The sequence below is a fragment of the Sturnus vulgaris genome, chromosome 1, assembly GCF_052056855.1.
Source record: "Sturnus vulgaris isolate bStuVul1 chromosome 1, bStuVul1.hap1, whole genome shotgun sequence".
NCBI lineage: Eukaryota > Metazoa > Chordata > Aves > Passeriformes > Sturnidae > Sturnus > Sturnus vulgaris.
In genome coordinates, this window is record NC_142243.1 from 7,593,190 (window position 1) to 7,615,853 (window position 22,664).

General features: G+C 41.5%; 1 protein-coding gene across 5 annotated transcripts in view; it reads left to right on the forward strand.

Annotated features, from left to right (window-relative positions):
• The window catches only part of DPP6 (dipeptidyl peptidase like 6), a 530,216-nt gene extending 508,567 nt beyond the window's left edge, over positions 1-21,649 (forward strand). For all 5 annotated transcript variants that reach the window (XM_088158874.1, XM_088158879.1, XM_014872222.2 and 2 more), the window contains exons 17-26: positions 6,061-6,108; positions 9,153-9,251; positions 11,559-11,628; positions 13,918-14,112; positions 15,083-15,137; positions 16,008-16,113; positions 16,817-16,875; positions 18,132-18,204; positions 18,302-18,375; positions 19,364-21,649. In XM_088158874.1, coding sequence (XP_088015000.1) covers positions 6,061-6,108; positions 9,153-9,251; positions 11,559-11,628; positions 13,918-14,112; positions 15,083-15,137; positions 16,008-16,113; positions 16,817-16,875; positions 18,132-18,204; positions 18,302-18,375; positions 19,364-19,510 — 926 coding nt within the window. In that variant the 3' untranslated portion in view covers positions 19,511-21,649. The remainder of the gene's footprint in view (positions 1-6,060; positions 6,109-9,152; positions 9,252-11,558; positions 11,629-13,917; positions 14,113-15,082; positions 15,138-16,007; positions 16,114-16,816; positions 16,876-18,131; positions 18,205-18,301; positions 18,376-19,363) is intronic.
• Positions 21,650-22,664: the final 1,015 nt, after the last annotated feature.

The following is a 22,664-nucleotide window of genomic DNA, read 5'->3' on the forward strand; positions in this document are numbered from 1 at the left end:
GAAATTAATTGTACAAAGAGCAAAATTAGGCACATGGCGACTCAGGACAAGAATTTCTCTTGTGTGTTTGAAGCTCAAAAGTTACAAATGCCTCAGCAGAGCAGATGGGTGCCTGGGCACACTAGGCTGACTGCAAACTGCCTACCTGCTGTGGGGTCATGGAAAAGGTGAATGCTCTTTTAGGATGGATCAGGCAAGGAATTTTCCATAGAATAGGCAAGTAGCAGTTTCACTGTAAAAGCATCCTCAACATCCTCAACAGCAGCAGTAGAGTTCTAGTCATTTCTGTTCAGGAAGGAGGAATTGAATGTAAACCACTTTTGCATCAAAGAATAAGATGAAAAGAAACTTTGTCCTAGAAAAGAGAGTTAAAATAATCTAATTTATCTGACTGGATGAGAGATTTTGGGGAGACATGACTACTCTGATTAAAATGGAAATGCTCATGTTTAGCAGAAAACAGATTGTTGGAACAGCCCCAGAAAGGTGAAAATGGGAGTGACAGCCAGTACAGCTTCAAGTTGGAAGCAGCTTCTACCAGAAGAGCAGGACCCCAGAAGGAATTACATCAGCAAACCAAATGATATTTAGAGGGTGTTTGTCAATCCTTTAGTAACACACGGTTTCCTGAAGCAGCAAGGGATCTTCTCAGACCCAAAGATCCCATGTCCTTCAGTCCCATAGGACAGAGAGTGGGATGAGCTGGTCAGTGCCAGCCCAGCCTCCCACACTGCTGCTGGCAGGCACCTCTCAAAATCCCATGGAATGCACTGAGGTCCTGACCACGCTTATTCATTCCCCCAACCTTTTGAAGAACCCATCAGGCCTGTTCTGTGTAGTGGAATTAAGAACAAATATCTTGTTCATTTTCCCTCTAGTCACTGCTAAGTGATGCCTCAGAGCAACCAGATTTATTTCTGCTCCACATAAAGCAAGCATGAAATTTATTAGCACTATCACACAGGGCAGAGACAAGCAGTACCATCAGAGTGGTTGGCCGAGAACAAGCCAGGATTGATTATTTTACAAGACAAGTTACATTTGAGGAAGTAAAGATTTGATTAAAAAATTAAATGCCTTGGGGAGGGTGAATAGCAGCATAAATCTGTTTGATGTTTATGTCAGCAAGGTTGCCAAAGCAAACAGCACAAACATCTGTCCATAGCATCGGCTGGAAAACACCACAAATGGAGAAATATTTTAATTGTGAGCAGTGGCTCACAGAACTCCCCATGTCTTTATTTATTAGGCTGATAATATCACCCCAACATATGAACTTTATGCAGCACATATAAATAATTCATGGATTAGCAAATAAAGAGATCTGGAATCTGTACACAGAGATGGCTGTTGCCAATTATCTCACTTGTGCAGAGCCAGACCCTTTCAGCTCCCATCGCTTGCAGCTGCTCTTTTAAATCATTCATCAGTGCTTAAGAGATATGCTGGTGGCACTGGCAGAGAGTATTTGAATTTTCATTGTTTACACACTGTAAATTTAGCTTCTGGTCTGAAATTATCTGCAACATTGAAGCCTTTGAGAATATAGATGAGAAGAATAAGACAGCTCCTCCTTTTATCCTGTTTTAATACTTTTATAATTTTGATTTTCTTCAATTTTATTTCATATTCTTTTTATAATCGCTACTTTCATTTTAAAGTTATATTACCTGCTATAATTCCCTATGCTGTTTAGATCATGAAGACATCAGGAACACTCTGGAATATAAAAAGTATTACAAAACAAGTGCCTGGCAAATATTTTCTTCAAGGTGCTAAAATGATTTTCCTTTTTTTTTTTTTTTTTAGAAATCTATACTTTATCACCTAAATATCTAGAATTGCTTCTTTCCATTCATGTTTAAGCAAAACCCTCTTGGAAATAATAATAAAAGCTGCTTAAAAATTTATGAAAAACCATGACCAGTGCTCTTTCTTATCAAATTACTGAGGCACTGAGTTTCTGTGCCCATTCAGATGACGATGGGTAGCACTTCCTGGGTGATAAATTTGCCTGTTGTCATTATAGTGATATAGCTCAATTTATTTCTTGCATGGATAATTACAGTAATGGTTTTAAAGTCAGAGGTCTTATGATAAACCCAGAATTTCAGCTGTATTAATTGAAAATCTAATTCATGTAACTAGAGTCTTGTGCAGCATTATTAACCATGCAGCTATCTGTGACATACAGAGTGTGTCTATACACAGAAGTTCTGTCAACAGTTTTGCTCCTTTCTCTTAAGCTATAAATAAAGAAACAACATTTAAACTTCTGTCAGGACGCTGGAGTTGGTTGGTGCAATGCTGGAGGCAGGAGAGGGCAGTGGAGCCTGCAATGGCATTCAAGCACACCCCACCCCACTGCTGGCACAGGGATGCAGAGAGGGATAACAGGGGCCTGTAGGGTGCCACCTCTAAAAATTCTGGTCCCACACCCTGGGGAGTGTCACAGCCCTGCTTGTACCTACCCCTCTGGGGCGAGAAATCCAACAGCATCATCTTCACCCTGCACAGAGTGGCCTGCCTGTGATTTTGGGAACAGTCCTGAGGTTAGAAGGTGTGAGCTGGGTCTCTCTTACCTTTGGCAAAGGTAAGGGCAAAGCAGCTCATTATCTGCTTTATTTTCCTAAAGTGGAGCACTTTGTGTTTTATCCTTCAAGGAGCACTAGTGAGTTTTCTCCTTCGAGGATCCCGGCGCTCCCACACTCTCAGGAGCTCTGGGAGCAAGAGGCAGAGATTTCACAAGGTTCCTGAGAGGGACAGGGGACACAGGGGGTCACCAGTGCAGATTAAAGAGCAGAAGCAGCAGGATGGGCTGAGGAGCCCCCATCAAAGCCCGTTTGGAGGCAGGAGCCACGAGCAGGGGATGTCCTCGCCCTGCTCCTGTCAGCTCCCAGCAGCTCACTGAGCAAATTGGGTTTCCCTCTCAGATCCACTCATGACAGTGGATGGCATTTAGCAGATGGCATGTGTAATGGGACTGTCACACCAACACAGGTTTAAAAATAAAGCTGAGGAGGCAGTTAATGAATATACAATACCCCTTTCAAGGAATTCTTTCTATCCCTGTCAGGCATTAGGCACTCAGCTTGTGAGTGTTGAAAGACTTCTGATGTGTGTGCATTAAAAGACACGGTCTAGCATGTAACTGGGTTGGTTTACTTTAAAAACTGACATTGAAATAAGCAATTTATGCCATCCCTAAAGAGTGACTTTTTCTTCTTGATGACTTTCAGCCTACTCACAAGTTCTTTAACTGGGGTATTATCATTGAGAACATTTAATATTAAGAGTAATCCTTCTCACAAAGATGATTCTACTCTGTAGTTTTCTGTCTTTACTATTTTTCTTGTTTGTTAAAAAATATAAATTAGGCAAGTCAAAAATCTGCTTTGTCAATGACACTTAGTAATTTTCAATAATTTTTTTAAAATCATGTATTTACTATAAATATATAATAAATAAATGTATTATTAAATATTAAAAATAGGGTATTTCATATTACCTCACATTGAATATCTTTATATAGGACTTTGATTAAAAGCATTGATTTGGGGAGATAACAGAGTTACAGTAGTTAGTAGTGAGACACTAACACAATATATAATACATGTTATTTTCTAAACTACACATTTGAATTTCTCTTTATTTATTAGTTTGTCACAGCTTTTTCAATGTCAACCCAAAAAAAAAAAAAAAAGGAAAAATAAATTAGAAAATAAAGGGATTCTATGCATTGTATTTCTATCTTTATCCCTTTCTTTTTGTTGGCATTTTGATGTTAATTAAAGGACTACTCCAGTGCCAACTGAAACCATTTGGGAGGATTCCTTTTATTTTCAGTGATGATTTTATCATGCCCGTGTTTATTAGGATTGTTGCTTTTCCAGCAGTCTGGCTTCTGGGACTGCAGGAAAAAAGCAGGGCAGATTTATAAATAAATATGGTCAGCATATCAATGTATATCAGTAGGAGAAAGGAAAAGTCAGCTAAATCCTGGTGAGTAAACCAGTTTTCCTTAGTGCATTATAATCCACCTTCATGCATTCTAAAAAATGGTGCTAACAAAAGAATTGAATTGTCAGGGGAGGAGATTCTCAATTACAAGGAAATAAAATCAGGCTGCCATATTAGTCAGCTTAATTATAAATAAAATCTTTTTCTGCCTTTTCTCTGTATAGGTGAGGTCTGGATGAAACACTCTTGACTGTCTGCAATGGGATGTGGGTTCTTGGCAGCACAGAGAAAATCACTGACACAATTATAGCACCTTAAAGCTTTTCTTGCTCTCAAGAACTTATTTCAAACCAGTATGAATGGCTCACATGCCATTTGTGTGCACACTCCCATTTACAGCATTTCAGGGGAATTTTTTCAGCCAGCCCTTCACAAATTGCCATTGCACAAGTGATGATCCCACAGGATTTGCTTGTAGGTTGAAGGGCTTCAGAAGGCAACCTAAAAGGGTTGAAATCTCAGTGAGTATCAGTCTCTTAAAGCTGTCTTACTTTGGAAGCTTAAAGAACATTGCTTTTTTTTGGTATTCAGTGTTCAGTTGTGGATCCTCACAACAGAAACATTGAGGGGCTGGAGTCTGTCCAGGGAGGGGAATGGAGCTGGGGAAGGATCTGGAGCACAAATCCTGTGAAGAGCAGCTGAGGGAGCTGGGGATGTTTAGCCTGGAGAAGAAGAAACTCCAGGAGATCCTATCACTCTACAGCCTCCTGAAAGGAAGGTACAGCCAGGTGGGGTTGATCTCTCCCCACAAGGAATAAGGGAAATGGCCTCAAGTTTCACCTGGGGAGGTTTAGATTGGATATTAGGAAAGATTTCTCTTCCAAAGAGCCACCACCCCTGGAGGTATTTAAAATACAAGCAAATGTGGCACTGAGGGACATGGTTTAGGGGTGGGCCTGGCAGTGCTGGGTTAATGGTTGAATTCAGTGATCTTAGAGGTGTTTTCCAACCCAGGTGATTCCTTCATACTCTGATTCTGGGATCTTCCCACACACACAGCGTGGGAGCCTCCTGGCCCTGCTCTTGGGATCTTTGCTGGGCACACAGATAAGCCCAGCTGTTCACACTTGCTGCTGTTGTGCCACGTTACACTGGGGAAAGGGAAGGAAAGTAAGATATCCACTGTCTGTGAGGTGAAGAATTCACCATTCATCACTGCAGGGCTACTTCCACCATCCTGAGCAATACTGTCAGGCTCAAAGAAAAATCTACAAACTGGTATGGGTGCATATGGCAACATGTGGGTGGCTGTCCTGGGTCAGCCCAGCTTGGCCCAGTGTCCTTTCTCCAAGAGCAGTCACCAGATTACAACAGGGAGAAAGAAGCTGACAATCATAATATGAACTTGATCTCATGTTCCATCCCATTTTTCTATCAGTCAGCCACCTGATGGCTTTCTGAACAAGAAGAACCCAGATCACTGAGCTAGGGACTAAAGCACCCTACAGCATCCTGTGGTAAAAACTGTGGCATCCTGAGTGCTGCAGCATCCTGTGCCACTGGATTGTGTGGTTCACTCGTGTACACTGCATAGTAATGATAATCCTCTTTGTATAACACTGACTCATTTCAATACCCAAATGTTGCATTTTACAACAGAATATGTGACCTTTTTCAGTGTGAGAGCCAAGCTTGTGTTTAATTCATTAAAAAAAACCAACCTACAAAACAGCAATATTTATCCATGGCATACAAAATGTAAATGCTTTGTGCTGTGATGTTTGGGTGTCATTAGAATAATTTTAAAGGCAAGTGATTTAATTGTGTTTGTGCTAATTATAATGTTTACAAATTAGGGAAGGATGCATTTAGTGGTCTGTTGGGAAAGAGCTTTGAAACCTCATATGTCTTCGAGTCTACAGTACTGTCATTTAGTCATAAACTCTTTCTAACACCGGGGTGATTTGCTTTTTAGATTACTCTTGCATGAAAAGCGAGTCTCAAGAGCCTTCAGCTCCATGGAATTCAAAACCAGGTTCACGTGTGTCTGTGTGTGCTTTGACAGAAATGTAACCAAGTTCTTTTCTTCTCTTTCTCAAGGTCCCCGTGTCCCGATGGTGACTGTTCACAACACAACAGATGCACAGAGTAAGAACGGGCTTGAGCTTTGCAACTCTTCAGAGAAAAGCAGCCAGGCAGGACAGTGAGATGTAGCTGCTCTTTGCTAAACTCACACTCCTGGGGACCCCGGGCTCTGCCTAAATGCAAGTTTTCTGCAAGGCAAAGGGACTTATAGATTGTACTGCCATCACAATGGCTGCTGTTTGGGGGGAAAACACACCAGTTGATGTTTGTTATCCTCGTTCTCAAAAAAATGCATAGTTCAAATCTCTCTCTTCTTGTTAGTCTTTCACTGATTTTGTTCTGTATCCCATATGCAAGAAAAAAAGATAACAAAATAAGATAAATACAAGAAATATTTAGCCTAATCTGTGGTTTTAATAAAATCACTCTGCTCTGAATTATCAGAGATAATGCAGAGGAGTGAGCCCCACAAGTGGTGCCTCTGCCTGGTTCCCTGATCTGTCCATGGAGATTGCAGCACTTTTTGTTTGATAAAGCTTTGTCATGCTAATGATTTGCATCTACATCACTGCAAAGCTGGAATTATTCCAAAAACAGGTTTCTTCCCTCAAAATATTTGGCTCTCTTTAAAGCCCTTACCAGACTGGCAATGTAGAGTCCAAAAAGCCATGGAGTTTCTGGGGTTCCACTCTGGCAGAGTGTGGCACTGAGTCTCACATGAAACCAAGATTTATCTGCTCCCATCATTTTGAGGGGAAAGCATCACCTTTCATTTTAACAAAGAATTTAACCCAGCCTTAACTGCAGTTAGGGACTTCAGGCACTGATGTGACCCCAGTACTAAGCAACACCTTTATTCTATTTTCTTTATACACAATTGATACCAGTTTATCAAGTATCAGTTTTACTTATCTGGATTTGCAAACCAAGAAACTTGGCACTCCTACTAAAGACTTACTGTGAAATGTTGACCTGCTTCATTTCCCACTGGAAGCAGTGAGTGTCACAGGAAAGGCTCTTTGCACAAGGGAGTGTCAGGTCCTTTTTTGTCCCAGCAGAGCCTGAGGTTGGCAGTGCCCTCCCCAAGGATAACCCAGAGCAGCCCACAAGGCCCTTCAGCCAGGAGAGTTTCTTCACCCTGACCTGCTGCTCCAAAGTCACTTTCTTTCTCCTCTCCTTTAAATAAAATACCTTCATTTTACCATAGACATGGAGGTGTCTGACTGGCTATGCCAGCATGGGACAGTGCTCTCATGAGTGGTGTTATACCCTCCTGGACAGTTTTATAAAATACTTTTAGGTGAATAAAATGACAGACAATATAAAACAGAAACAGTAAATGAAAGGCTTTAAGAACTAAAAAAACCACACCAGGACTAGTTTTACTTTGACAGATGAAGCATCTGTTACACAGAGAACTCAATCTACTCATGTGCAGAACACATCTTCTACTGAAATTCATGATCTTCTGCATACGATTACCATTTCCCCTGGTTCTTTTCTTTTTCCCCCCTCATTCTTTTGCTTTTGAATAATGGGCAGCTGACAGTTGCATGTTACTGAATTTACTTATTTAATATGAGCCCATCACTCTATAAAAGGGAGTTTGCCTTCGTATTCTGCAATAATCTGATAATAGTGAGTTGCACTGAATATTAGAGAATGCTTACATTTAATTAAGCAATGACCATTTGTACTCTACAGACTCAAGCTCCCTGTGGTCCTAAAGCAAAAAGGAAAGTCCTTTAGGAGATATGCCAATCTTTTTTATTTCCTTCACAGTCTTCCTGGCTTTCTGTGAATGCAATTATATGAACAAATAAAAAGGCTTGACTAAATTCCCCTACGTGACAAGCCACTTTCTGCTGATAAAGCTACTTGTGTGTGCCATAATTAAATGAGAATCTTAATATTTAACTAAATGTAATAGGCTGTTGCTTTGCCACTTTTGTGGGGGTTGTGGCTTTGATGAAGAGCCAGGCTTTGCAGAAGCAGGGTGAATAGTCACTGAATGAATAACTACTGATCTCTGAAATATATTAACTGGGAAGGGCAAGCTTTTGTGGGCCTGCCCAGCAGAGATGGGCAGTGAGAGCAGGATAATCAGGTACCAGAAGTGTTATTTGAGGAGCTGGGGTTACATATCTATTTATCGGTGTGTCTGGAAAGGGAAATTACAGCCAGTGACACACACAGTGTGGTGTGAAATCTCACACCCTCCTTGGGTTCACATGGCAGAGAAAATGCTCTGGATCCCCCTGGTTCACAGCCAGACTGATGCCAGGTGGATGAGCACTGCAACAGAGCAGGGTTCACTCACCCCAGCCCTTGAATACCCCCTCCATGGGGCTCAGGATCTTTGCCCTCACATGGGGACATTTCCCACCATGTAAGACACACAACCCAAAGTGTCTCCTAAAGAGGGGCCCTTTCCCTATCAGCTGGGAAGGACTTATTCTTTCTGGTGCTGGAGGTGGCTGCTTTTTCTAGAAGAGGCTCAGCAGGCAGAGCACATGGCCAGGATGAGGGAATGAAGGTTCAATCTCAGGAAGAAGAAGAATTCTCTATTTCTGACCCAGAGAGTTCTTGGGTAAGGCATACAAGCAAAAATGAAAACTTTTTTAAATACTCCAAAAATCAAGACTGCTCCAAAACCTGACGTTTCAGGTTTGTATGAGCTTTGTCCACTCTCCTCTCCCCATGGCTTTCCTTCCCATGGATTCTATCTTGCACAGCAGTACAGCTTTGGCTGAAGCCCTCATGGTCTCCTCCCCTTTTTATTTGTGATGTGTAACTTGGACACAGACTTGAGGACCTCTCCATGTGAGATCTACCTGTGCATGGTGGGTGGATGTCTGGCCCATGGTAGTGTCCCAACACAGCACCACCTCCTAAAAATCAGCTGGATGTCACTGATTTCAGGAATATAGCCTTTTTGCCTATGCAGAACTTGGAAGGGGTTTCAAAGGTTTAACTGAATTAGACATCTGTGAGGACTAGAAGGAAATTTGTTTGGAAGGAAGCTTTTTTTATATACATCAAGGTGATCATAAAATGTATTTTCACAAACTGTGTCAAAAGTTTTTGTGATCTTGTCCTTCTTTCAGAAATTTTTGAGCTGGAGGTAAATGAAAATGTGCAGCTGGCTGTAAATGACAGGCAAATGCCTAAGGTAGAATACATGGAAATCAAGATAGATGATTACAGTAAGTAGCACCTTTCTTCTCACTTATTTTTCTCTCTTTCACTGCTATAGCTGTGAAATGATACAGCCATCCTGGGTAGACTGGCAGGAGGAAAAATTACTTTGAATCTCAATAAACTCACACAGTTTACAAAGCACTCTCTTGGAATGTGCTACATAAGGAGGTTATTACAGAGGCAGAATTTGATGAGAATTCAGCTAAAGAAAGGCAAAATGATAGGGTTGGAGATTTTTTTTCCTCCTAAAACTTTCTTTGTGAAGAAAAAGCCACTCTAGGAAATGACACAGTAGGGTGCCCCATTGTTGGAAGCATTTGCCCTGGGTGTGTGTGTGTGTCATTTGAAATGGGTTTGGAGTGGGATAATGTGTGTGCTTGCTGGCTACAGCTGTGGCTGCCTCTCAGTGCCCAATCTGCAATGAATGAAGATGGCTCTCCCATGACTGGCCATTGGAGTCACTCAAGATTCTTCAAAAAGCCATATGAACTGGGGGAGTTTAAAAAAAAATAAAAGCTTAATGAGAAAAGGCAAAGGAGATATCCTGGAGTAAAGGAAGCAAATGATTGGAGCAGTTTGCACCTGCAGCTGGTGTGTTATTTCTATCACTTGTATAATCATTCATACATTTATATATAAGAGAGAGAGAGAAAGAGAGAGACAAGAAAAGAGAGGCAGAAAAGCCTGGTGGCAAACAGCCAAAGTCTAATACTATCTCTGTAGTTGTACCTGAAACAACCTAAAAAAAAATCTCCTCTGGATGTAAGCAGATATGTGGGGAAAATCCACATGCTCAGAGATGCACAAAGGCTCCCCAAAATCCCAGCCTACATGTATGGAGGCAACCCTAGGAAAAACCCCAAAGACTGTGAGTTGAAAGCATGGCCCATAATGTTCCCCATGCCAGGAAGGGGTGTATTTCTCAGGCCACAGGCAGTGAAGTCAAAGCAGTGAGCTGTGCTGGGGCCAGGTTACAGATTTCAGCCATTTCCAGATGTTATAAAATGTGAAGCAAAAGCTGAGAGATGGTTGCCATTTGAAAAGGATAACAATGGCCCTAAAATGTTCTGTTTGCCACATGGGCATAAGGAACATAAACCAGTGCATAAAATAACAGGAACAGACGTGCACTTCCAGGTTTTATGGACAGGAAAGGATGGGTAAAGAGCCCATATTTCTCTCCATGATCCAGCTCATGTGAGACTGGCAGTTTATTAGGGATAACTCAGCTTGATACTAAATTTTTTAAATGCAGGCTTCATTGCAATTCTGCTCATTTAATCAAAAATATACTTGTGTGTAGTAAACACAAACTGGCCACAGACACATGGCCATTCTGCTATGCCATCCCTGTGTTTCCAAAGCTTTAGGCTGAGCAGCCTTAGGAACACTGCACATAGCACTCAGCAATATTTACAGTCAAGCAAGGGCCTTTTTGGCTGTCCCTGGGCCATTGATCCAATTTGCAGCTATTAGCATTCAGATGGAATAACTAATTAGGCAGAGTGTCAGGCAACGATTGCAAAGCAAACCACTTAAACCGTGCTGCTAATCTGTGTATTAATCTGCTGAAAATGCTCCTAATACCGATTTAATTGCTGGGCCTTTGCTAATCTAGATTGTAGTTAGCATTTCAAAAATAAATGTGCTGTCGTTGATGCAGAGAGTGTTTGTATGGAGGCAGTTTTGGATACTGAAACAAAGCCACAGAAATGACATTCAGTTAAAAGAAGCTTTAGTGATCACATCCCTTCCTCACATGGGTTCTGTACCAGTATAACAACTTGGGCTTCAGTACCTTTGCCTCCTATTTATGACAAAATTTAACCCTTTGGAAATGAGGATTAAAATACTTGTTTCTCCCTTTTCTTCACACCATTATAGCAAAATAATTCTATTTCTCTACCCCAGCCACCATACTTAATTGGGTTTTAAATTACCATTTTCATTGCCAATTTTCCTCCTTCTCTGCTGCCCTGAAATATTGATTTTTGTCTACGTCACTCATCTAGCTGCCAAAAAAGCAAAATTATAGCTATTGACAGATGTTAATTGAATGCTGTAAAAGTAATGCATGACTGAGCAGCTCACACTGTACTCCCCATTTACATTTCTCGTCACCTCAGCTATCACAATATGGGCCTTTTCTTTGGCAACATCTGTGTTTCTAAGGTGGTTTTTGCCACAGTCTCTGAAGAAACACCATTTTGCTCCTACTCATTTGTGGCCAAAACACCAGAAAAATCGATAGGAATCATGTCAGCATTCCCACATTGAAGACATGTTGTTATTTGTTCTTTTTTTTTGGTTAGGATTGCCAATGCAGATCTTGAAGCCGGCGACCTTTGCGGACACCGCGCACTATCCTTTGCTTTTGGTTGTGTAAGTTCTTGTCTTTTCTTCCTATTCACATTATCAGGGCAGCTTGGAAACCTTGGCCATGATCAGGAACTTTTAAGATATGTTTTGTATAAGGAATTCCAGAGTGCAGCACATTGGTCCCTACCCTGTCTCACTTCACAGCTGGGAGAGGCCGGATGCACATCCCTTCTTTCCCGTGTTTGACCAAGGTTTTCAGCTCCCAGGAGGGCACCCAGTTGAAATCCTGCAAAGTAAATGGTGGATTTTGTGAAGGTGTTTCAGGTACACTTCAATCATTTGTGGGGCAGAAACAGAAGGAGGAGAAATACAAGATGTATTTTGGCTTTCTGTCCCAGTGCTTAGAGCACCCACCTTGTGATTAACAAGTAATTTTAGAGTGGAATACAGTCAGCCTTACTAGAGCTTAAATTTTAGGTGCCCTCATGCAGAAATCATTCCCTTGTAAGTGCTGGTGTTCGCTGAAGTGACAGTAAAGAGAGAGCTGGAAACCTTTGAATATCTCCACGAAGTTAGCATTTCTATTAGATAGGTAGGTTTTCCTCCTGGCGGGCAGAGCAGATGGGAATTTCTTTATGCAACATTTAGTAATAATAATATACATTACTGAGGGGTTTTTTTGGCTATTTGGAAAGAAACTGTGTGAGGGAATTCACTGACCTTGAAAGAACCTGTTTGGCCCTGGCTGCATCCCAGTGCATCCATTGCTGCCTGCCAGGGAACATCCCATGAGAGAAAATCAGGGATGAATGCCTGGTGAATGCCTGTGCCACCCTGCACAGCTCTCCATGAGGGGCAAAGCCACTGCAGGGAGCTGTTGTTACATCATGGAATTACAGTGGAGAAAATGTGATTCATTATCCAAGTGCTCGAGGAAGACTGGCTCTCATCACTTGATTAATCTGCCTCTGGAGCTGGGTGGGCCAGGGTCTGGCTTGGGTAAATGCACATGATTGGAGTCACATGTGCATTAAAGTCCTGCAGTGAAGTGCCTGGTGTCTCTAAGAGCCCCCAAAACGACAAAAAAGTGGACAGAAATGCCAGTGGCTCTACAGTAATCCCAGCCCTAAATTATTGCTTAAAGTTATCATCATCATGCCTTATTTTTTCTGAGCTGCCTGGCTGAAGTAGAGTCTGTATTTCTCAAGACAGTTCCCCTGTACAGGATCAGACCCTAAGCAGAAGGGTGAAGAGGAGGTCTTGCCCACTCCTTTCCCCTTCTCACCAACTTTGGGCCAAACTGGGCATTATTAAGGTGTTTTTTGTAACTTTAGAGGAGTCCTTTCCCTCTGTACTTGCGTGAAGCAGTGATGACAGAACCACTACAGCAGAAAATAAAAAAGAGCTTTGGGAAACATAGAAAATAGATGTACATTAGAGCAGGCATAAAAAAGGGAAAACTTTACTGATGCCTGTGTCACTGCCCTGGTTACTCACAGGAGGAATCCTGGCCAGTTAGAGATGTGCTTGCTGGTGGGGTTCAAACCTCAGCTTAGAGGCTGCTGTGCACAGAGGCAGGCAGAAACCAACCTGCAGCTTCCACCCAGCCCCAAAACCCATCCCACACAATCATCCTCCTGCATTCCATCTTTGCAGGGACTGGTGTCTCCTTCCAGAAATCTGCCTTCCCTTACCCTGCAGGATGGGGCTGTGGGTCCCCATCTGTTGGAACCCTGGTCACTGAGAATTTTAGACTTTCTGTGCTGACAGACACTGACCCCCTGGAGAACACTGCATTTGACTTGAGGCTGTGGAGAAGGCTTCCAAAATTGAATGATAGAACTGAGATTATGGGTCTGTAGTTTGAATAGAAGTGTGTAATATCACATGGTGGAAAAATTAGAGTTTAAGGTTTTAGAATATAGTAGTATAAATATAAAGCAAGATGGAAGTTTTAGGGTGGAGGTTTCCTTCTTTTTAACCTTCTTCATGGGTCTAGGTGGTATTTTGTAATTGGATAGAAAATTCCGCATTGTGGGCCATGGGTGGTTGGTTATCAGGTTAAAAGTAAAAATAATTTAGGTGTAATTTCTTAATTGGACAGTTTATCCTTAAAAGGCCTTGTAGAGAGAGAGATAGAAGCCATTTTTTATCTCGTTAGCTTGAAATTCTGTAGAATTCACTGTAATATAGATAAGAATTAATAAACATCTGAGAAATACCGTCTCGCGCACTTAATCCCGACCCTGGCAAAAAGAAGATAAAACGTGACAGCCATCCCACAGCAATCCCCCAGCCGTGGGGAGGATGTTTGGTGCCATTGCCCATCCTTGATGCCCGTTTCTGTGGCAGGGATGGGACACCTGGCAGCCAGATCGTGACGGAGAGGTTTGAGGTGACGTGGGAGAGCGTCATGGTCAGCTCCCACAGCGCCATCGTGCTCAAGTTCGACGGCCGCGGCAGCGGCTTCCAGGGAGCCAAGTTACTGCACGAGGTCAGGAGGAGACTGGGCCTTTTGGAGGAGAAGGATCAGCTGGAAGCTGTCCGGTGAGTGGCACTGCTACTGGAGGAATTAATTCATTACGATAATTAACCCGAGACTCATTAGTGATGGTTGCTGTAATGGTGTGCGGGGTAGAGCAAGGAGATGGGAGAGACAATGGAGCTGTGCAATTGTAACTGCTTGTGACAGGGAGCTCGTGTCAACCAGAGCAGAGGGAGAAAAACAAGCCTTAAACAGAGCTAAATTAGAGCACACTTATCTGTATCACATGTTCAAAGCCTATTTATTTTTAGCTCTGTACAGTCATACAGCTACAAACAAGCAAGCTTGAATTTCTGTTCCTACATTAATCTTTTGCTTGCCTGGTAGTTGGAAAAAATCCATCTTTAAATCCTTAAACTTTTTAACAGAATAGCCAGGGCAAAACCCTAAATGTCGAGTCCTGTCATATTGTTAGATTTATTCTGCACATAATCATGTTAAAACCACTATCAGAGTATTGCAATAGCTGTGCAATAGCTTATTATGGCTTCCAGAGGTAGTGCAGGTTATTTGTTGCCATTGCTTGGTCAAATCCAACACATGAGGTTGCAAGATTAAATCAGACAGATCTGTGTGAAAGCAGCCTGGACCAGTGTGATTTAGATTGCCTGCATCAAGGGGAAAGGCTCTAAACTGAAAAAGAGCAGGTTTAGATTAGATATTGGGAAGAAATTCTTAACTGTGAAGGTATGAGAACTGGCACAGGTTGCCCAGAGAAGCTGTGGATGCCCCATCCCTGGAAATGTCCAAGGCCAGGTTGGATGGGGCTTGGAGCAACCTGGGATAGTGGAAGATGTCTCTGACCATGGCAGAGAGGTCAGAACTGGATGATCTTTAAGGTCCCTTTCACCTCAAACCATTCTGTGAATTTTTCTGGGGCCAGTTTAATGTAAAGCTGATGAAAATCACACTGGTTTTGCTATTGAAGAGAAAAATATTTTTAACCCATGCTTTTCCTCTCTCATGTTCTAGGACAATGCTGCAGGAGCATTTCATTGATAAAACAAGAGTCGGTGTGTTTGGGAAGGTAATGTTTGGCCATTGCTCCTCTGTGCTGTCCCAGCTGGCTGAAATGGCTAAACAGCTGTGCTTCAATAAGCTAACTTATTGAATATGTCAGTGATTACTTTTTTATTATTATTTTTTTTGGAGATAGACTGTACCTTGCTCAATGATGTTAAAGGTGTAAGCTTTCATTTCACCAATGTATTAGTCAATTATATTTTTAAATTAACTTCCAAGTGCAAAAAGTGACTGTTGCTCAGAAAATGCCATCAGATAGTTCATTATTTTCTCCCATTGCAAACTTTCATTCCATTTTCACCTTGTCCCCTAAAGCCTATGGGAACATGGGTACATCTAACTCATGTGTACAACAACGCTGTGGATTTCTGAGGCTGATTTGCCACGTGTGCCTGGCTGGGAAACAGCCACTGTAAAGTACACACAGTTTGAAATGAGAGTGGGACTGTAAGTAGAAATTGTTTGCTGTGGGAGACAAAGGCTTGGAGTGAGTGTGAAGAGATCTGCACGTACAGCAGCATCTCTGCAGGGAATTGTTAACAGGCTGGCAGCAGATGCTGCAGAAATTGTGATCCTCCTTTTAAACACACAAAGTCTGGGGTAAACATTTTGGAGAGGTAGCATATCTGGTTAGGGCTATAGCCATTAAGGGAGATGAAAAAGGCCAGCTCTTGGGTACACAACCCTCCTGCCTTCTGAAGGATGCCAGCCATGTGGAGATGTCCCTTGTTTTGTGTTTTTCCACGGCAAGGTGTTAAAGGCTCTGTAATGGCCAAGCATTTGCTGCGAGGTCTCAGCTGCCCTGGTTCTGTACCCAAAAGCAGCAGTGCCTCCCAGCAGGAGCCCTGACACCCCTGTCCCCTCTCTGTTCCAGGATTATGGTGGTTACCTGAGCACTTACATGCTGCCAGCTGGTGAAGACAACCAGGTGTTCACCTGTGGAGCTGCTCTTTCCCCAGTGACAGACTTCAGACTATATGGTAAACCCCATTCCTCCTACTGACCACAAATGATGTTTCTTCCCTATCCTTTTCCACTTGCCATCTTTCTTTCCCAACATCTTGCCTGGTTTATACTCTGTGTCTTTCTAGAAGTAGCCATAAACCCTTTTTCCCCACTAAAGCATTTTAGCTGGCACCAGTGGGACCAGCCATGGTAGTCAGAGTAATCAAATCACTTTATTACTCCTGTTAAATAAAGGGGAATTGTCTTTAAACCCCTCCAGCCTTTGCCACCAATCACCCCCACTGCCCTGAACGTGCTTCCTTCCTTCCTGCACCCATCCAGGCAAGCTGTGGTCCTGTCTGCCTGGCCCATCCTGCCTCTGGAACAGCATTACCCTGCACATGCTGGTCCTTTCAGGGACAGCACTTCCCTTGGCACTTAGTGCCAGTGAAAATCATAGAGCTCTTCTATCTCACGTGCATTAACAAAAAAAAACACCCCCCCAAAAAAAAAAAAGTTTTTCTGTGACTTGTTTAAAGACCAGAAGTACATGGTGATGATGACAGACTGTGGTATCACACATATCCTTAATGCATTTTCAAAAAATTTTAGAAATACATCCTCTGTAATTAAGGCCATGTTAGAAAATAAGGTGTTTTTTTAGCATTTGCAATATTTAACTCAGAAGCACCAGTGTATTCATAACTGAAAGTGATATTTTCATTTTTTCTCTTCAAGCTTCGGCCTTTTCTGAAAGATACCTGGGCTTGCACGGGGTTGATAACAGAGCATACGAGGTAACTGCATGGACACTGCATTTCCCTGATAAAATGTGAACTGAACCCTCCCTCCATGTGTTCTCCTTTGGGGAGGAAGCAAGGATCTGCAAGAGGGACTCACTAGTGAAGCTCTGAAGGTGTCCTTCAGCCTGCTTACTGCTTTTCTGTCTTAATAGTAATCATGGATAAAGTTTTTTATTGATTGGCCCTCGTGTCTGCCTCTCTAAATTGGGTAAATACAGTTTTAGAGATTGAAAGATCTGAGTGACTCAGATGTGCCCAAGAGGACACGGTGTCACGACCTGCTTGAAAGTTCTTGCCCTTGGTCTTGCCACTTTGATTCTCTCTGAGATTAACAAATTCAAGTGAAACTCAGCTTGACTTTCTCAAACTTTGTGATATTTCAGATAGGCAGGACTGTGCCAGAACTGAGGACATGGAAAAGGAAACACAGCACCAGTTAATAGACATTGTTTAATACACATGATGGGATCAGTTGGATCCTGTGCTGAAATTACTTGGAGACAAAATCTGATAAAGAATAGTCACATTAAAAAAAACAAAAACTGTTATAAAGAAAATCTAGTTCAGCTTCTAAGCCATGTCTCCAGCCAGAAGGCATGAAGGCAGCAGAAGTCTGGCACTGTTCTCACAGAGAAAGCAGATATCACCCTGTGCCCTCGCAAGGGAAGATTTATCCTGGTTACCTAAACTCTGAGTTCATTGTCTCTCAAATTTTGCACTCATAATCTCTACATTAGTGCAAAAGCTTTTTGTTCTCTTAGAAATTGTTTGTATTTATATTCTGCATCTGAAAGACAGATGGGGCAAAGTTGTTCTCAGCAGTGGACACTTGAATTTCAGATAATCCCTCAAGCTGTCAAAACTCATTGAGGTTGGCTTTGAAACCACACCAAAGTCCCTCCAGATCCATGAATTGTTCTTGGGCATAGGCACCTGGGCACACTTTTCATCAGTGTTTTTTATTCACATCGATATTTCCCATGTATTCTGCAGTTCAGGCTTTTATTGAACATTATCAGAACAGAGGGTCTGTGACATGTTCCTGCTGCTGACACTGTCCTGCCAGCACAGAGTGAGGGTCTGTTTTACCTCTAGATTTATATAAGTAGCCAGGAGAATATGCTGTGCTGGTGTCTGCTTGTTATCCTGGTGATAAAGTAGTCAATGGAAATAAGCACTTCTATTGCCTCCATATAAATTGCTAATTTCTAGCAAGTTTTTTAATCTTATTGCAACCTTTACCTTCACAGATCAGCAAATTATCACACAGAGTCTCATTACTAAAGGAACAGACATTTTTGATCATTCATGCTACTGCTGATGGTAAGTTAGCCCATCATTTGAGCTCATTATGTTTGTGATAGCTTTGATTTTTGTTAATTAAATTTGTCTCTTTAATGATTGCAATCTGTTTTTACAGAAAAAATCCATTTTCAGCATACTACGGACCTTATCACACACCTAATTAGAGCAAAGGCTAATTACAGCTTGCAGGTACAGTATATGTTTCTTTTTTTTTCTATTTGAACAGTTATTTCCCTATTTGAACTCAAACTGCTGTTATGAAGCAAGGTTTGAAAAGCCACTTGCAAACTCAGCCTGGCAGTAGAAATAGCACCAGCATATAGCATGTTTCTATTAGTCCCATGCTTATGTGACATCAGTATTTTGGTCTGGACATTTGTAGAAAAATTACTGGATTACAGAAAATTAGTTTGTGAGAGAAATGTCTCTAAGGAATTTATGCCTGTTGACTCTCTTTGGGAACAACAGAACAAATTCAAGATGAATTTCGGGGAAACAGGGTTCTAAATTAAATCAAACAGAAAAGCTACAAAGATATGTGTCACTTAAATCTGGCATCCTACTGTGAATGGCACAGCTCCAGTTTCCACCAAATTATATCTCTGTTTTCCTGAATGGTCCATGTCCAAGCTATTAAGTCTTTCAAAATAAACCCACCCTAGCATCCCTGCCTAGAAAACCCATTATGATCCTCCTACATTTCTTCAAGTTACCAGCTCCATTTAAATGAAAAGTTGAGTTTAAGCTATTTCATTTTTGGCTTCACAATTTTTTTTTTTCAATTTAATTACTTCTCCAGCAATATTTATTAATTAACTTAATGACATTTTTTCTTTAAAGCCCTAACTTTAGTCAGTATAACCTGATGCCATTTCTCTCCAAAACTGTGCTTTTTTTGGTTTCCACAAGGAGTGTGAGCTGGTTCTTCTTAGACTGAACCTGTTCAGAATGGAATTAAATGGAAAATCCTCTGCCCCAAGAAATAATTTGTGAAGGAAGTGCAAGTCTGCACTCAGAGCCCTGTGGTGCCCAAATTACCCTGGAGCATCCATGGGAAGCCCTATGATGCTGAGGAGATGCAGTGGCTTTGCAGCTCAAGCTGCTGGTGTGGGTGGTCAGTCCTGAGACTTTAAGCTCTAAAAGGTGTGTGTTTACCTGTTTGTCTTTTTTTTTGCAGATTTACCCTGATCAAAGCCATTACTTCAGCAATGCAGCATTTGAGCAGCACTTGTACCAGTCCATTGTCAACTTCTTTGTGGAGTGTTTCCAGGTTCCAGACAAACTCCCTCTAGCCCCACTGAAAGAGGAGGAGGAGGATGATTAACACTACTTGTCCGTGCTAAGCACAAGGCAGATCTCTCTGACAATATGCAACTGGATCATTTTCCTGAAGAAAGATATGTTGTTAGCATGTATTTAAAAAAAAAGAAAAAAAAAAAAGAAAAAAAAACAACAACAACAACAAAAAAAACCAACAAAAACTGAAAGCAGCTCCTCTGCTTTACTTGACAGCAACTCCTTCCTAAATGGAAGAACATTAAGCATGGTGAACTCAGCAGAAACTGCTATCTGAAATAAATCCATCACAACCAACATCTTATTTTTCTTTAGGTTTTTTGTGGGTTTTTTCTGTTTTTTCTTTTTATTTTGTTTGTTTGCCACAAAACGACTTCGAGAGTGAAAATGGTAAGACGTTGAACTTGAAGGAGCACCCCAAGAAACCACTTTGAGGACTGGAAGATTTAATGTCTCTGCAGTCAAGCAGTCAAGCAGTAGCAGTGAAATCCATCATCCACATTAAGGTTACTATAGTTAGCATCACACTGTGTCAGAAAAAAAAATCTAATCTAATACATGGAGAAGATTATAGCACAATTATTTTAAAGGATACAGATTCATACACTTGCCTGCTCTTTTCCATCTTCAGGAGGTTTGTCATTGCTGAAGGATACACAAATCCAATTGTGCAAAATATCACTATAGTTACACCGATCTTTACCTTCCTGTAATTATTTTGTTAATTCTGTATGGCTTTTGCTTCTGTTGTTCATTGGGTCTCATGCTTACTTTATTAGCTTCTCAGCTTGTTCTGGATGGGGAAGAAACATAAAACAAATTAACCAACTCACTTTAGACTTCAGGGGTCTAATGAGGCAATGGGACTTGAGCTACCCAGATATTAAAAAATCTATTGAAATAAAGCAAAGAAAAACTCACTCTTGAGTTCCCAAAATAGCTCTTGCCAGCAGGATTGAGTATTTTCTTTGGCAGCCTTGAAAAATATGCACATAAATAAGCTAAATCAGCTTACATTGAAATATTTTTTATTGCGATGTAGAAAGATATGCGACAGTCATGATTATTCTTTCTTTTGTGTTGGAACAAATGGTTGGTAACCTGCTAGGGAACAGCTAGGTGAGACTGTGGTACAGGAATTTGTACCAGAGACCTCACAGATCATCTTATAAAGCCATTTAAACAGAAGCAATGTGCAGAGAGTCATTGCACATGCTGTCTGTGGCTTAGTTTTATTCCAGGTCAATGATTAGCATATTCCAAACACATTTAATTATCTCTTCTGTTTACGCTAATTTTGACAACCATAAAAGAAAAAAAAAAACAAAAGGAGGATTTTTTTGCTTTAAAAGGTCTAACTGTTCATTTTAGCAGTGGAAAGCAACTTTTAAAACTTCTGAAAACATTCAGCTCTCAGAAAGGAATCCAACCTCCATCCATTTCCACGTTCTGCGTCATAAGAATTTTGACAGTGTCGCTCCTTGTAAAATATTCTGACCAAATGTACAGCCAGTATTAATACTGTATATTTCATTTTGTTGTATATAAAGGAATGTAAGTCAGCTCTTTGTCAGATCCCCAATCCAATATTAGTCTTGTGTTCGACATGCATGCAGTAACACTTCTTTGCTGATCAGGACTCCTTAGAAGCACTAGCTTGGAAATATAACAATTAATGTAATTTCTTTTCTTGTTTTAACAGCTTGAATGTCAATGCCGGTTCCTACCTTTTACATAGTACAGTGGGTAAACTCACACCCTGACAGCAATGATGATGTTTCCATTGTGTTCTTTAGTGTGTCTTTTTTCTTACCTTTATTTTAAGCTTTGAATGTTGGTTGTACTTTGACCATCATGAAAAAAGATATATTGATAAACCACAGAAATTACCTGGTTTGGTTGGGATTATCTCCTTTAATTTGCAGTGCATCGGCATTGTGTGAACAAGAACTACGGTGTAAATCTGCTTTACCTGGCAAAATGCCAAATAGACCATGAGAATGCTGCGTGTCCAGATTTTGCTACGCTGAACAGGCTCGAGAGCCTGAAATGAACTTGAACTGAGAAATGTAAAAATCTGCTCTGTCCACAATCTTTTTGTAGAAAGAACTTTAGGATGTGGCATGGTAGTGTTTGTTCATTCATGGAATAAAACATTATTTTACCACCCTGGTTGCTACTGCTGTTATTTTGTGTTAAGTTATTAAATAAGCATCAAGTTGCTGGAAGTGCAATTTCTGGTTGAATTGAGCCAAATCTGCCATGTGCTGACTTGCTGCACATCATCAGTGCCAGGGTGTTGTCCCATCAGCTGACACCCACTAGACCAAACCAGATTTAGAGGAAGAGAAATTTAATAATTCAAAGTAAAACCAAGAAATTATTGAGGACACTTACTCCAATCTTTGTTTCCAGCAGATGGAAAAACAAGAAAATGGAGCACTGGGACAAGGAAGGGCAGATTGCAACAGTACAAAATAGCTTTGCTGTTATTTTGTTTAATTATCTAAATGCAACTAGCATTTTTTTATTGTCCAAACAAATCAAGCTTATACTCTCAGCTCACTGGCATATCTGGATGCCATAATGTTCAACTGTGGCATCCCAAAGAGGAAGAGAACTAATGAGCAGTGCCCTACTAATTCAGAAGGAAACCACAGAGGGGAAAATGAAGCATTGCTGGTAGCTAATTAACAAAGCCAGGCAGCCAGCCATGTTTTAATTGTCTGTGGGTTCAGGCATAGAGTTCATAAACCCATCCAAGCTCTGCTTACAACCAAAGCCAAATAAATGCTGCTTTTTTGAAGGGTGGGAAGGAAAAAATTGTGTGAACGGGAAAGGGTATGTGGGATGTTCCCATGGGAAGACGAGTGGAGTCTGCTGTTTGCAATGGGGAGAAATTACATTTACTGGGGGAGGCTGAAGGTACAAGGCCAGTGCTGGTACCTGGGACGTGCTCCTGCATTTGCTCTCCTGCCCATGTTGTCCCAAACCTCACTTGGGTGGCAGTGACCAGGCTCTGGATGTTTTAACTTTGTGTGTTGGGTCTCAGGGCACCTCTGCCCTGCAGCCTTTCCTGGGGCTGGCACAGAGCTGCCAGACCTGCCTGGCTGGGGGCTGGGCTGAGGACAACTTTCTTCCTTGACCTGAGGCTCCCTGGGGTGCTCACTCCCCTCTGGACT